At 31.5% G+C, this 17,070-nt stretch overlaps 1 protein-coding gene across 1 annotated transcript in view; it reads right to left on the bottom strand.

Annotated features, from left to right (window-relative positions):
- LOC121126413 (serine/threonine-protein kinase ICK) overlaps positions 1–15,812 on the bottom strand; it is a 36,624-nt gene extending 20,812 nt beyond the window's left edge. The window contains exon 1 of the mRNA XM_040721737.2: positions 15,473–15,812. Coding sequence (XP_040577671.1) covers positions 15,473–15,559 — 87 coding nt within the window. The 5' untranslated portion in view covers positions 15,560–15,812. The remainder of the gene's footprint in view (positions 1–15,472) is intronic.
- Between the last annotated feature and the right edge of the window lie 1,258 nt (positions 15,813–17,070).

Raw genomic sequence — 17,070 nt, forward strand, 5'->3', positions numbered from 1 at the left:
GCATTAAAAATGTCTATTCCAGTTATAATCCACTGGAAATACACTTAATTTTGTTCTCTATACAAAATAGTTGTAATAAAGTTTGAAAAATAATCTTCAATGTAAACTTAAATATTACACATGAAGTAGTTGTAAATAAATATATATTTTGAATAGAAATAGACTATTCTTCTTATAATTGAAATATAGGATTGACTTTTGTTGTTCCTTGAAAAAAATCTCAAAATAAAATCATAGCTGTTTACAGACAAAAATTGGAGGGAAATTTCAAAAATCCATAGCTATTCTCATAAAGTTAAATGTTTTGCAAAAAAAATCAAATATACACAGCAAATTTTCAAATTCCATTATTTTTGTCTCCACTCTCTGTCACCTTCTTTAGCAAATTATATAATTAAACAACACTCATGCTCTATTACTAATGATTATACAAATGGTAGATCATAGGATTTTGAAAGAAACATTGAATTATTTAAAAAGATAGCAAGGTAGCTTTAAAAAAGTTATTTTCTTTCTTCATTTTAAACATGATGATTTTAAAACAGTATGTAAACAAATGGAGGACTAAAAACACGTACTACGATCCTTCAATGCTCTTTTAAATGTAGGTGAAAAAAATTGTAATTATCAAATTCTAAAAACTATATAATGAGAAAAATTTATTCAATCGAACTGAAAAAAAAAAACCAGTTTATTTCTTTATGATTTCATCATTTTCAATGAGATATTTTTGAAAAAAAAAATCAAAGTACTTTAGACATACTTTTCCCAAATTTGGTATGTCACATATATGTCAAGGGCTGAGGTGAGGCGTAAAGGGAAAAGTGATAAAATAGAGTTAAGGGCATAAAAGTGTGCACAAAAGAATGTTGTATTTTTCTATCCTTCATTTATATATATATATTTTTTTTTTGTTTAATATCTAATAAACTTAGTAACAGTATGACAAAAAACTTTGTTGTTCTAAAAATGAAAAAATTAAGAGAAACGTCCCTTCCAACTATAAAAATAAAATATCAGCATCCAATTGACAAATAATAAAGTTTAAATCATTGAACTTGTGTATTTACTCTTTGATGTAAATATTTATCTTTATTAATAAAGAAAGATTGTCTCTCTGCAAGAATACTTGACAACAAGTCTTTGGGTACACTGTATGTCATAAAAATATTTTTATCTAAGCCATAAGAATGTTATCATATAAATGAAATTGAAATTGTATACAGGGTGCAAAATATATATTTTTTATTTTGTTTTTATTAATGAGCTCTCGTAAGACAAAAGTACTCATAAGTCATTCCAACAGTTTTCCAAGTGGGAAATTCGAAATGAGCATTTAGTTAGGAAATAAGCCTTTCTTGTTGGTCAGACCTCAAAGTTGCCTGAGTTCCTTTTCATTTCAAAGGCTTTTATTCAACTTTTGGTATGTTTTATTTTTATAAAGATGTAACGTTGTTCTAGCCTGACATTTGATATTTGAAATATTGATTTGTTCGGGAAAAGAATGTGAATATTTAATGAATTAACTTGCCTTGCAATTTTATTTTTTTAGTTTTGAAGGACTTTAGATACAGGGTGCATAAGCTAGCATACGGCAAAAATGATTTTTTTTTTGTTTCAAACACTTTTTCTCTCTAACCAGATATCACATTAAAAAAATGTAACCATATTTTTAGGCTCGATGGATTGTGATTTATATCATTCAATCAAATTACCTCTAGTCCCATTTAAAGTCTCTATACGAGGGCAAAAGTGCAAGTACTCTACTTGGTCCCTTGGTGATCCAAATAATGATAAGTTTGTCTTTGGAGGGGGTTCTGTTGGTTTCCTCTTCGATCGCACTCCATACAAAAAAAAATCCATTAGATTCAGATTTAGAAGCCAAAAGTCCTGTAAGATGAAGTCGTTCAAATTGTCTTAAAACTATTTGCGACTTTTTTTTTTCCAAGTGTGGGAGAGAGCCGAATCCTGACGCACATTTAAGGCTTCCCATTGGCAAACGTGTTTGATCCAGGGCTTCCCTTTGGTCACAATCAGGTGATTACTTTGTTGTCTTTCCTGAAGTGGATTCTTAGGAGGACTCCGTGCCTTTTCCAAATATTTACGATAACGAATTCGTTATTGGATATATTTTTTCAAACTGGTGCAAGTTTGAAGAGGCTATCAGACAAAAAAAAAGTACCGGAAGGTCAGAGTTTACCTAAAAGAGCGTGCTAAAGTGACGCTCTGATAGCTTGTGCACCTTGTATGGATATATATAATTTATAAGTGCACATACAAAGAACTTATTTGTTTACTTAAATGATAAAGACTTTCCTTTTTTTTTTTTTACATCAAAGGGTTTGTTAAGTTTTTAAAGGCTTTAGAATTTGCTCATTAAATGCCTCCAGCATTTTTCTTTCTCATTTTCATTACAGTTCAGTGCATACAATAAAGCCGTTTTCTTGGTAATCATTTGCTTTTGGTTTCAAAAAAAAAAGGAAAGGTTTTTACATTAAAATAATTATTTTCGACCTCAACTTGTATTTATTATAAGATTAGTTCAGTTCAATTCTTAAAAAAAATATCCCTTAACGGATTGTTTCTTAGGCAAACAAATTAGAGAAAAACAACATTATTTTTTTGATAAACAACCATACCGGGCATAATATGATGTACATATTGTATCCCTTATTCCCAAAGATCCGGATAGCATCTGTCAATATTTGAACTTGTGGAGGGGTCATCAAAACCGACAAGAATCATGATGAATTCCAAGACCTTTGGATCAGTGAATTGATTGATCTTCTACGAAGAATATATCTATAAAACAATATGAATCCCTTTCATAAATATCCGACAAAGTCATCATGATCATGAGTTAGATGGATCAAATAGTCCCTGAAGTTTAGGAACTCCCTTCCTCTTTGTAGTCCCATCCTTGATATATTGAGGACTCGTTATTTTCCATTGGAACATTACAACCTTTGAAGCATTCGAATCCCAACTTTAAATTTGCTGAAATTTTTCCTCTCATAAATTAGCTAATGTTGAGTTATGACTCACCCTCAATCTCTTTTGTTAATATAAGGCGTTTTGTAGGTTTATAAGAGGTGTAATTTGTATTCAACCGGGTTTTTTTTTTGTTTGGTTTTTTCGTTGGTCCCTTTTTGGAATTGGTAATCTAAAGAATGAATTATTAACTTTTATTTAGGGGTTATTATTTTCATTTAATTCTTGAGTAGTGAAGATCCCTTCCTAAATAGATTTAATTATACTTAAAACCTATTTGAACATTTGTGTGTGCTCATAAAAGACAGAGTGAACCCCAGAGGATTTATTCTAGAATTATAATTGTGAGTCCTTGTTGGACTCAGAGTAGAATTGGGGATCGATATCAGAGTAATTTTAGCAAATGTCCTTCTTTATATCCTTTTTTCCTTCCTCCCATGTTACAGCTGATTGTAACTGATCTAATCAAATGTCATGATCATTATTCTTTCTCTTCTCCGAAACATTCTTCAAATTGATAGAGATAGCATGTTGATTTTTTTTTTTTTTTTTTTGATATGCTCATTATACACAGGATTTTCCTCACTAATGATCATCTAATTAAATCATTATACATTCTTTAAATCTCCTCTCACGACTTTCTCTCTTGGTCTTATTTGGACAATATATATGTTGAGGTTCTCCGGCGTGTTACGTCATAATAACTAATATTTCTTTCTTTTTTTTAGACGAGATATATCGTCTCCCACAAAAAATGGTTGGAAATTAAAAACGAAATATCTCTTATACAATCCGTTAAGGGAAAAAAATAAACATTAAAAATAAGTTGCGATCTGAGAGATTGTGGAGACTCGTTTTTTTTCTATATGTCATTTTTTTCTAGAACAATTTGAACTCATATTTCTGTCCAAACTGTTTTCAAATCAAGGTTCTAATTTGGCGTTCTCAATCTATGTATAGTTCAATTTTCTCTCCATTCCTGGCTTATAAGTTGTACAATTATGGTTTTAACTTTATATGACGTCGTTGTTCTCATGTTTGAAATAAAACTGATGTCATCAACAATTTATTTTTACGTGAACGGAGTTTATTCTGTCTTTAAAAAATAAACATAAACATCTGGGAATTTTTATAAGTTTATTAATTTTAGTTTTTGAATGAGGCCAAAGTAAAGTGCTTGTCAGAAATTTCAGACAAAAAATCCTTTACTCAAAGTAGCCGTCACGAAAGGGATACATAAGTTGTTGTTGGTATCTAAAGCGCTCATAAAATATGGAACATTTGGTTAAATTCTAAATTTGTAAAACAGTATAAGTTATCACATTATCTTTATCGTACTAATCGATATTGCAAACTACATATTTCAATCGTTTTACTTCATATACTTAAGTATATAAATAATGGAATAAGTTAATTATCAAGTAGAAGATCGATGAAATTTATATTAATCCATATTAAATCAGTAAATACTGTTTGCAGCACTCATGGTTTTAAAAAAAATTAAATATTAGGTATGGTTTTAACAGAAATTGATATGTAATTTGCCACAAGTATAAAGTATTTGGCAACATAAAACGGAAGCCACTGCCTTGGAGAGCTCTAGTCTTGTTAATTCTGGTAAATCTAGGACGTCTCAAAATCCACAAACTTCAATAAGATAATTATCTAGAGAGCTAAAAGTATCAGAAGCCACTTTGACAAAGGAAAATAAATATTTACTTAGGCCGGTGCCTCTTCCCACCTTGTCAGCAAAAACTTAGAGTCTACCAGATCTAGAAAGAAAGAGATGTGACCAGGCGGCGTTGCTATCTTTCCTCGTTTGGAGTGCTTAGCCCCAAAAATTATATACAAGCAGAATGTGCCAGGGTTGTATTGCTAAATAGAGGGACATAGAAACAAAGAAATAAGTTAGAAGAAAAGTGACAGAGGGAGGGATGTAGAAAGAGACAGAGAGAGAAATACGAAGGAAAATAGATATAAAAAAGTGAGTAGGGAAAGTGGATTTTATTTCAATTTAAGAATATAGACTCTTAACGAGCTCGGAGGTTCAAAAAAGAATATCATAGAAACAGGATTGGTTATTTTTTTCGTCTACTTGCTCAATTTCCAACTGATCTGTTTGATTCCATATGTGATGATACAAAAAAGAAAAGACTTATAAATATAAAGGGTGATTCAAAATGAGCGGTTTTTGGATTGTAGAAATAAAACACATAAAATATTATATATTGGTCAAAAATTTATTATGAACCGAAAAAACAATCCTTCACAATTATTTCTAGAAAATAATCCCTTTCATATGTTGGCCGCAACTGGTCTTTAAATGGTCCATTCTTTCGCGCCAATTTTCGATGACGCATTCGAGCATTGTGACCGGAATCTCACGAATAAATCGCTCAATATTTGGTTCCAATGCTTTAATCGTCGCTGGTTTATCCACATAGACTTTTGCTTTTACGTAGCCTCCAAAGAAAAAAGTCCAAAGGTGTGATATCACACGATCTTGGTGGCCAATTCACTGGGCCAAAACGTGAAATTAATTGCTCACCAAAAAAATGTCCCAATAAGTCCATTGTTACACGCGCTGTGTTGCAAGAGCACCGTCTTGTTGAAACCAAATATCGTGAAGACATGTGCTTCAATTCGAGGTACCAAAAAGTCTGTTAAAGTTGGTGAATCGATTCTTCACGATCTTCGGCTACACTCTCGGCTACGGCTGAAATATTTTCTACACTGCGAGCTGTACGTGACCTACCAGACGACGGAGCGTCCCAGCAAGTTGCTGCCCCTTCAAATTTTTTGATTATTCTGCGAATTGTGGATTCTGAATGTCGATTATGCGGACCATAAGTTGGGCGTGATTTACAAAAAACTTCTTTCACAGAACGCTGATTTTCCTAGTACAATTGAACAAATTGTACACGTTGTTGTATCTTTCCATGAATAATTGTAAAACAATACTGGGTAAAATTATGTATGAATTTGACAGAACTCGCGCGCGCCTGTCAAAAAATCCCTACTGGAAGAAACCGCTCGTTTTGAATCACCCTTTATATAATCTTTCAAGGCCTGTTGTCATCGAGCGGAGACTTGGATTGAGGCTAAGGGTGTGTCTTTGAAAATTAAAATGTACAATTCACAAAAATAATAGGCTATGGAATAAATTTCATCTAACGTGTATTTCTATCATGTGATTCATTTTCTTAACAAAGTCCAAAATGTTGAGCGACTAATGACTCTACCAAGAATATAACAGAGATATTATACCCTTTACTAAGTTATGATCTTGTTAAATATGAGCCAAATTCGTCAACGGAAAATCGCAGAGAATCACAGATACAGCATGGAAAAAAAGATTTTAGCATATTTTGAGATATAGACTTCAACTTTCTATTCTTCCAATTTTTAAAATTATTCTTTATCCCTCAAATTTTTGATGTTATTTCATAGGAGGTAGAAACAGAAAAATTATACAAACTTATATCAGTGAGCGAAAATTAGAGTGGTTTTATCACTCTTCCAAAACAATGAGCGTGTTTCTGCTTGTTATTTAAAACAATGAGTACATGAAAACGGATATGTTAAAAAATCGAAATATGAAATGGTAACTATGTCAATTTGACGAATGTTTAAGAGAAAAGCAGCTACGTTATCAATATGTTTTATTAGATTAGCAGGAATCAACTGCGAGAGAAAAGACATCAAGACAAATCCCACTTGGTATATGGACAGAAATTTCTCAGATGTCGATCGATAATTTTAGACTTTGTGATTTGTTGGTGAGTTGTGTAAACATGGTTGTGAAGTTGGAGGGGTTTTTTTAGGACTCCGATTCGACATTTGTATATTATTTGACTCCTACTATTTAAAATTATTTGACTCCAACACCAACTAGTTGAAATTATTGTGAAATATGGGGTTCAATAAAAAATAATATGGATTGTAATTTAAGGATAGGGTGGATCATTAAGTAAGTACTCCCCCCACCCATCTTGTTGCTTAATCTATTATTCCACCTATTTTGGCCCATTTGTTTATGATAATAACAATTTTAAGAGTTTATGTTAAAACAATAAAACAGAAGATTGAATCACAGATTATTTTTGAATCTTTATTAAGCCCTCAAACTATTTAGAATCATGGAACTTCAACTACGACTTCGACTCAGGCTCCTCACTTTGACTCTACAGGCACAGTTATAAGTGTTGACATTTACATTTATGACTTAGTAGATAATTTTTAAGAAGATACATTCTTATACGTGGATGATACGGAAATCATATGTTCTGATTTAAACTCTGTCGACGATGTCTATACCAAATGTATGAACTGAAGTGTAACTTAGAGAATGCTTATAAATATTAATAAGTGTATTCTAAGTATTTTAAAAGCTTCCGTTCTCCAAAAAAAGAGTTTATCCACCCAAGTCTTTAGGTGGTGGATTAGTACTTTGTCTTAAGAATCTACATCTTTTGTTATTAGAAATTTATGAGGCATATTCAATACATTTTAACAAAGGCCAATTGTATCCTGGGAATGATTAAAAGAATCTTCAAAACTTGTGACCTTTTGTTTATCGTAAAACTATATAAACCTTATGTCCTTCCCATTTTAATATACGGATCTGAGATCTGGAATCCTTCAAGAAAGTAATTAATTGATTCCTTAGAAAAGGTGCTAGTCAGGTTTGTGTTGTTTTTTGCTTCATCGTGAGATAACAAGAACCACGAATACAAAATCCTATGACTTGGCCTCATCACTTTGTCACATAGACGAGCAATTTAAGATATGATCACACTAAACAAAAATATTAAGCAAAAAAATATATCCCTAACTTGGATATTAAATAAAGGCTATCTGTCCACAAAACGAAACTCTCCACTCAAAACACCCTCTACCTACCAAAACCAAAGATTAACATTTTTAAGCTTAGTTTTTATTAAGGGTCAATTATCTGGCTTTCGCCAGGGAAGTGAGGCTGACCACAAGGGATTTTTAGTGAATTCTTTTTTTTGTGTGACACTTGCTTTGTTTTTTTTCCTCTGCACTGTTACGTTTGTTTATGTTTTTGTCTTTTATATTTTAATATTTGTGTTACAAATACATAACTATTATTACGAACAATAATTTTTATATCTTATAAAATCAGTCGACCTCATATTTTTTGTATATCTCAGAACACTCCTGGCTTTGAGAAATTAATTTTTTTATTATTATCACACCAAACATTATTACAACAAAATGGAACCCATTGATGAAAAATATATCAATATATCGTAACCTGTATACTTCTTTTGCAATAATAACCCTAAATGTCCGATTGCGTGTTTCAAAAGCTGTGCAGAAGCTAAATGTAAAAGCCCTCATGACTCAGATATTTGTGCATTAAAAAAATATATGCTTATCCATGGCCAGTGCCCTAGTAACAGCACTCTCGAAACTGTTGATAAATTATTAATGAATCTTCATTGAATTAAAATGAAGAACGTTTTTAGAAGAAAAAACAATGTTTGGCATAATATTATACATATAAAATAAAATTTCTCTTTTGATGAGTCCTATAACAAAAGTTTATAAAGGAAAATTCACAAGGCACGGGGCTGCCTGTTAGGGGGAGGATTTAAAAAAAAAAAGGAAAAATGGTCGATTTTTGCCCAAATAAAAAGAAAGTCATTTTTAGTCATGTAAATAAATATTTGTTTGCTAAAAAAAATAATCATAAAATAAAAACAAGAACGCTATTATAAAAGTGTAGTTGAAAAATAGGGCACAGAATAGAATTTAACTCTCAGTTAGTGAACATCCGTTTTTTGACGCAGTTAGTGAACTGGGTAAAAAAATAAAACATAAATAAAATGTACTTAAAAAAAGTTGAACGATTTAAATATGAATTAATATGCTAAAAATACTTGTAAGAGTATACACCATTGAAAAAAATATCTTATTTGAAATAATCTTAACAACATATATTTGTTATTCTGATAGTAAATATTCATTACTATATGCAAATTTTGGGTATGAAATTAATACCCATAAATTTTTGACGAGGTTGCAAGGATTAGTTAAAATAATAGCAACAATATAATTATTTTGTTACTTCCGTTGTACATTGCTTTACATTGAAAAAAAAAAGAATAATCAAAGAAATCAGAAGGAAAAACAATCTTTTAAACAAAACTGTTAATTAAATTCCATTAACTTTGATTAAAAATTACTAAATTATACGAATGTTTCCTGAATAAAGCACTATAAATATGCACAAAAATTATATTTCAACGGATTTAATGTTTCAGGGGCATGCTAAAAAATATTGGCGATCAAATGTAGGTTCAAAAGAATAAGAAACATTTTTATGTATCTCGGCTGGATTGTATTATGTTCACTAATAGAAGGTTAAAAAAGAGGTCGAAACTTTTGTATAACCCGGTGTAAGTACCTTTTCAAAAGAAATCTCTTTTTAAAAAATTTACACAACCCAGCATTTTTTGACTTAAAACCCCTGTAGGCATTTCCATATGAATTAAAACATTGTTTTTCGGACAGAAACAAATAACATATATTTGTAAACAGGCTTTGTATCCAGTGTTTTGATTTTGTAATTAATTATTAATTCATCTGACTGGTACAGAATAGTCAATACTCGAGAGGAATTTAATTGTATGGGTATAAAACTTTAAAAAAATATGACATCTTGAAGGTTAATAAAAACCATTTAGATCTTTTTGAGAAATTATGAATGGCTGTCTGATAGTATTGCAATAAATTAAAATGGTCTATCGTAAAATATTAATTGCAATTATATTATCTACTTCTTTTTTTCAAGGGTAAAAGTCAAGTGTTGAGTTGAGGTCTGGGGTGGATATATTTATATATTTTTTTTTTTTTCAGTCTCAAGGGATTTTTGTAGACCGATTCAGAACAATTTTGTGGGTTTGGACCACAATTTCAGACCCTAGACCGAAATTCAATACCCCATACTTTATATTTGAATTAATGTAATAAAGATTATTTTTGAGCCTTAATAAATGAATTTATAAAAATGAGTGAAAATTCGAGGGATTTTATCGTTCTTCTAAAATGGCGAGCGTAACCCCTTTCTCGCTTGTTATTTAAAACAATGAGTGTGCTCCTGTTCATGAATTTTGAGCGCTGTTCACAAATGCTTTGCATACAAATGAGGATAGAGGAGAAAATCAGTCAAAATTTTGATACGATTTAATTTCCGTAAACGGTCAGAGATGGCAGTTTCGACCAAACATATCCATCCGAATCCGTCTGGAAATGTTTTAAGATCAAACAGAAAAGAACGTTCAGTCTAAATCTAAGCCTCAATAATATAAAATACAAAGGAACATATGTGTAAAAATATAGTATAAGGAAAGTTATTTTAGTAATTATAAGAGTAATTTTGACGAGTAGTACTTATGATTTATCGAAACTTTTAATCCAATTATAAAGATAAAAGAGAATGTTGTTGTTATATTCTGACTACCTTTCTCCTCTCTGCATATTTTAGTCATTACTAAATATGATTAATATTAGGCAATACATTACTTATGAGCAACTTTAATTACATGCCCATTCGCCAATTGCAAATTAATTGATTTTTCACTCTATAACTTTTTTTAGACTAATAATTAATTAGTCTTCATAAGTGGTAAAGTCCAATGATGAACCGTTAGCCTCCATCCATGAACCGTTAGCCTCCATCCACAGAGCTTATCTTGGGGGACAGAGTACTTTATTAAAGCATGTTAGAGAGAAGGAATTATTTGAGGAAAACAATATGCCGTACAAACTGTTATTATTTTCTAATCTCTATTATGCAACTTTTGAGAGGTTTAAAGTGATTTTTTTACAATGTTCCGATGAACCATACTATAAAACACATAATCAGCTGTTGATTGCTAAGAAAAATACTACAATGAGCACAAAGTACGAGAAGAGTTTTGATATCGCAGCACTCCTCCGCACGGGATTGTCCCAGAAGGTCATCTGGGAGAAGACTGGAGTCTCAAAGAAGACCATATACAATGTTTCCATGCAGTTGAAAGTCGGGAAGAATCTCAAACATTCTCCAGGAGTAGACAGGAAGCCCTCCGTATCTGTCAACTACCGTAATCGTTCGTCAAGAAAAAAACCGAATTCCTCAATTGCTGACATGACAAGATAAATTCCTCTTTGGAATTTCTCCCATGTGTCCCAACAATATGGAGGATTTGTCAATCCCACACACAAAAAAAAGTGTGGCTCCAGGCTAACTTGCATTTCTGGGCAAATGACTTCTTACTGCAGTAAGGCCCAGACCTCAACCTCTTAGACTATTCCATCTTGACGCACGTGGAGTCCAAGGCCTGCAGGAAACGCCACAACAGCACTCACGTTCCGAAGATATATTTCAACAAGGGCTGGGCTCGATGAGCACCGAGTACATCCAGAGGGTCTGTAGCGGCTTCTGCCACTGCCCGGAGCTCACCATCAATTCTGATATCAGATGCAATGAATAAAACATATTCTTTGAGTTTCAATTAATAGTTAATAAATTAGTTTCCTGATTCACTCAGGATCCTGCCATGGACTTCAATACATTGAAAGACATTTTTTAAATAATAACGGTTGGCCTGGTAATTGTATTTAAATTCATATACTCGTATATTCATTTTATTAAGCATTGTTATAAGAATTTTTTTTATTGATAGACAATAATGCTCACGTCAGAGAAAGATGCTAATACCAAGGCGACCAATAAGTAATGATCAGAAAAGGAAAAACTACCGTTTTTCCTTTTCTTACTTTTTAAGGTATTTCTTTAAACATTTCAACTCTGTTAACTCGTTCGGTTCAGACTAATTAGTAGAAAAGAAAGAGTGGACAGATTAGAAGAAAAGAAAAGAAAGTCCAAGGAACGATCCAACACTAACAATGGTATCAAAAAAAATATGATTGTCCAATTTATAGCCAAATTACGCACAGGTTAGCAAATCAAGTTAAGAAATAAGAGATTCCAAAGAAATAATAGACTCTTATTAATAATAATATTTAGAAAAAAAAATTGGAAATTTGATTTAATACAGCTGAATTTGCTTTTGCTATATCCAACTAGTTATTCGTTATTTTGTATGTAAACAACAGGATTGTATTTCTCTTTTTTTCTTTTTGTACAAGAGTCATTTCCTCGCATTTATGGCAGAAATATTGATCTGAGGGCCAAAGGAAGGAAGATGATTCTGAAGCTCAATTATTTATATTGATTTTTTTTTTCTGGAATGTAATTAGTTAGTGAAGCTTTTGAATATAATAGTAAGTCAATAATTATATCTACATATACTTTATATGTAGATATAGTTATTCGGAATAAACATTAAAATTGGGAAGAAAATAAGGCAAAATTTTGGATTATTATTTATTATTACTCAAGGGAACAATTAGAGGAGGATTTTTTTACATATGAGTTGAAGCCAATCATCTAATTTATCTATGAGCAAAAAATCAAAAATTGATCTATCTGATCCTATGAAATATCCGGGATTATAGTAATTCGCTACTATCTTCGTTCAGAGTTATTTTTAACCATAAATACTTTCATTGGCCTAGTTTTTAAATTAACTTTAGGGGTATGTAGCCTGACCCTTTGATTAATGTTATCTTCTCAAGATATTGATTAACTATCGCAGAGATTCTACACAAGCATTTCATAATACCCACTAAAATGATTTAATACTAATAAAAGCGTTAGTATAATTAGACTAATTTCGTTTTTTATGCCAAGGCTACCAAATAATATCGTAGTCGGTGAATATTGTTTCTACAGGTGCTCAATAATATCCTTGTTTTTATTTCACCTGCCTTAATATCAATTGACGTTACTTCCACACTGAATTACTCACTTGTCAAATATATCCAACGACCGATTTTAGTTTTCTATTGTTTCTATATGTAATATTATTAAGGAGGCGAGACTGTTTTCTCTGTGAAAAATAAATATCGTACTAAACTCAATTAGGAGCACTTGGATCAGATAATGAGAGTTGCCACAATCAGTCCGGAAGGAAACTTTAAAAAGATAGCTCAAAATTCACGGGAAAATTACAATCATTAGAGTTTTATTGTGCTAAAATAAAAATATTCAAACGTAAATTACTTTTATAATATTAATATTACTTCATATATAATTAAAGTTAAAGCCAATGTTTCCTTAGTGGGGCCTATGAGATGTTTCAAATTCAAAAACTGTTTAGAGCCCCTGGATTATAGTATCATATTGAGTCAAAAAAATTCTTTCGGGTATATTGATTTTCTATGTTTGAATAAATAGAACTTCAAATTATACATTTTTGGAAGGTTTTCCTTGATAGGCCTTGCAAAAGCCATGCCTCTTTTTCCGTCTTTCCAGGTAAAACTGTGCATATATAAATAATTTATGAAATAATTTACTTTTAACGGAACCATATAATTTTGATCATTATTAATATAAAAGTAAAAAAAGATCAATAAGGTACTTTCGAATGTGAGGCGTATATGTATTTAAAATTCCAAAGTGAAAATTATCTTAAGAAAAGATAAGAGATCTCAGACACAAATTAATTTACAGACCGTAAATCAACACAAATATTGTAAAAAAAAATTGTTCTATAAAAGTGATTTCGAACCTGTGGGTCGCAGCCCCAAATGGGGTTATCTTAGGTCTTCTCAAAAGTTGTTGTATGATACTGAATGTCCTGGCCTGTCTTCTAACGTTAATATTAATATTCTCTAATTATAGTAGTCAAGTAAACTCAAATGTTTAGCAAAATTTCAAACTTCTCCATGACCGGTATTAGTAAAATGAGATATAGTGAGAAAATTTTAAAGCTTGGATTAACTTTCATAGTTAAAGCAGGAATTGAGAAGGCACAATGTATCATTTGCAAAGAAATTATGTCTGCGGATTCTATGAAGCCCTACAAAATGGAACACCATTTTAATGCTAGACATCCTGAATTTGCAGGAAAGGATGTCCAGTATTTTAAGAACAAAGCTGATGATTAAAAAAAAAACAGGCTTCGTTTTGCAGCAAAAACCGTCAGCAAAATATGTGCAGCTATTGAAACTTCATATTTGGTGGCTCTCATAATTGCTGAAGCCAAGAAACCTCACACCATTGCCGAAGAGTTGCTTCTCCTCACAGCCAAAGATATTCTTCGCGTTATACATGGAGCTGAATATGTTTACAATTGGAATAAGAAGTCATATTAGTAGTATAAAGCCTAATACTACTTAACTCTAAAAATGAAATAAATGAGTATCCACACAACTAATTTTACCCTTCGGGTAACTGCAACGTGGCAAATGTTGTCAAGGGGTGACAGCACTAGGAAGGTTGGGAACTGCTGATTAAGCATAGACATTATTTACGAAAGGGGAGTCAGTTGAGATATCATCAGAGTATGATCTGTGCCAAGAGTATATTCATTCCGAATAAATACATTATCGATGGATTATAAATAGATAATGTATTATCTATTTATAATTATATATAAGGAGCTACAAGTTGGTTCTAGAATACAAAAAAAAAACATTTTCAAAAGAGTAGAATTGATCACTAAAATGCATATTATATATAAAAGGTTTCGAATCAAAAAGCTTTCAAGGTAGAGATAAAAGCAGATTTGATCACGTTCGTATACTAAGCAAAATAAGTAATCAATCAAGTGGAATGCATTGGCTTATTAACACATTTGATTAACTACCAACAAAAAAAAACAATCAAAACCCTTCCACACAATTTTTTGAAAGAGTTAAGATAAAAAACGAAAATATTTATAGGTTAAGTTATTTTTTTATATCATCAATTACTTATATATGGGTCGTCAACATAAACGCAAGCTGGATTGATTTTACTTTAAATTTATATTCTTGAACGAATATTTGTTGATTTCTGTCATCATTTTATTTTAGTAGCCTTTTATATGCGCCTCAAATTGCATTTAATGTAAACAAAGTTCATCATCACAAAGAAGAATCAGAAATGAATTGATTGTATGATTGAAAGGCCCATATGGGACCCCAACTAAGTCTCTTAAGTCAAATAAAAGTTTTCAGTTTAGCTAAAGTACTTTGGTATCTTTTTTCAGCCCACTTTTTTGAAATAGTTGGCCATAAATCACTCAAATAGCTCTATAAAAAGTGGTAGTTTGTATACATGAAGTAAATACGTAATACTAGAGATTTTCTACTCTTCCAAATTTTTGTTTTACATTGTTTTTATGTTGACCTTCCAATAAAATAATCACGCATTTGGACTCCATCATTATGATTTGATATGATGATGATGCAAGGGGTACAAAATATGAAGGCTATAACTCATTCTTTTGACGAGTCAAAAAGTTATAGTCGTATAGTAATTATTTATTTATTAGAATATTATTCAGTGTTGGTTGTAATAGAATAGGAATTTTGAATGCTTTTAATGTCCCACAAAGATAGTTTGTTTGTTTTTTACCTTTTCACCAGTATCCACGCGTTGTCCTAACAAAACAGAGCCATAAGTCCCGTCTCCGAGTCTTTGAAGTGTGACGTAGCGATTCATTGAGTATTTTATTTGTAAAAGCAGTATATAAAGTTAATTTCTCATGTCTTTAAATCAAATATATACATCTACAAGATGAAACAATGTTATGGATAATGTTGTTTAGAAAGACAATCACTTTGTTATTTTTTAAAAGTATATTTCGACTATTGGTTGTTCAAATTGAGTTAATGTTTCGGAGAGTCCTATAAGTCACTACTAAGTGTCTGGTATATCCTAGCAACGTATTGACATTATGTATGTTTGAAAAAGTGTCTCTAATCCTAAAAAGAGAGAGAGAGAGAGAAAGGTATGCTTTCAAATGGAATCTCTTACATACAGGTATATGAAATAACCATAGGAAATGGAAAAAAACAAGTAAGAAGCGCCCCCTACCGGGACTTATCTGCATCAAATTTCCAATAATTATACATGAATATATAACTCCCTCTGTCTCATGTATATTTTTATTATTTTATATTTAGACTTTGTTTTAGAGGAACTCAATAGAGATTAAATAGAGGGCTGCAGATGTGAATGGGAGTAACTTGAGGAAGGAATGTGGGAGGTGAAAGCAGGGGGAGGCGGCAAAAGTCATGAAAAGACTCTAGGTAAATCAATTATTTGATAAACATCAGGATATATGAATCTAAAAGGTAGGAAGGTAGAGTTGTACAGAACATTCAATATATTATAAATGAATATGCAACGACATCATCCTTTTATTATGCTCTATATTCAACAGTACATTCTATATATAATAATAAAAGTGATATGAACGGGATTTAAATGTGGGTACATTGCTCATGTTTATTTTCACATATACTACATCCGTCAATCTACAAAAATCCCCTTCTCTTAAAGAAATAGGCGTATAAACTTACAAATCCTCCAATACGTTATTCCATTCTCGATCTGAACCTTATAGCTCCTATATTCATTATTCTTCAGATGATATCCCACCTCTTTGCTACGCTATTACGAATACGTACTTTCTTACCAACCTCAAGTACGGGTAAATCTTTTGATGATCCATCATAATAATGTGTGACCTTTATTATCTCTCTTTGCAATGAATCAACTACAGACTCATGTGTTGGGATATGGGATCTTAAATTTTGGCCATCAATGACTTAATTGACTTAAAGTTCCCAACAAGGAGGCGTATTTAGGTACTGTAATGACCCATCACGAAATTATTCTGAGTTGTTCTATCGGGGGCCACACTTATTAAGAAGTATCTTGATATTCTTATCGGATGACTCAGCCATGCGTGTCTCTCTGTGTGGACGTTTCTATGTCTTTCTACCTCCTTGATGAGTGAACTGGAGTCTTTTCAAACTATCACTTTGGCATACCTTTGAAACAATAATTCTCATAGGAGGAAAACTTTATTGCCCTCAACTCTTCCTTGCAGGCAAATACGTCTGACAACTCATCTATCAAATCATTCAGGTAAATTCAGGTGCATTTAACAAATCATTCACTAACGACTGATTTATCCATTCCGGTTTCAGAGGTCGAGGAAAATC

This window comes from Lepeophtheirus salmonis, chromosome 11 (assembly GCF_016086655.4).
Source record: "Lepeophtheirus salmonis chromosome 11, UVic_Lsal_1.4, whole genome shotgun sequence".
In the NCBI taxonomy this organism is placed as follows: domain Eukaryota; kingdom Metazoa; phylum Arthropoda; class Copepoda; order Siphonostomatoida; family Caligidae; genus Lepeophtheirus; species Lepeophtheirus salmonis.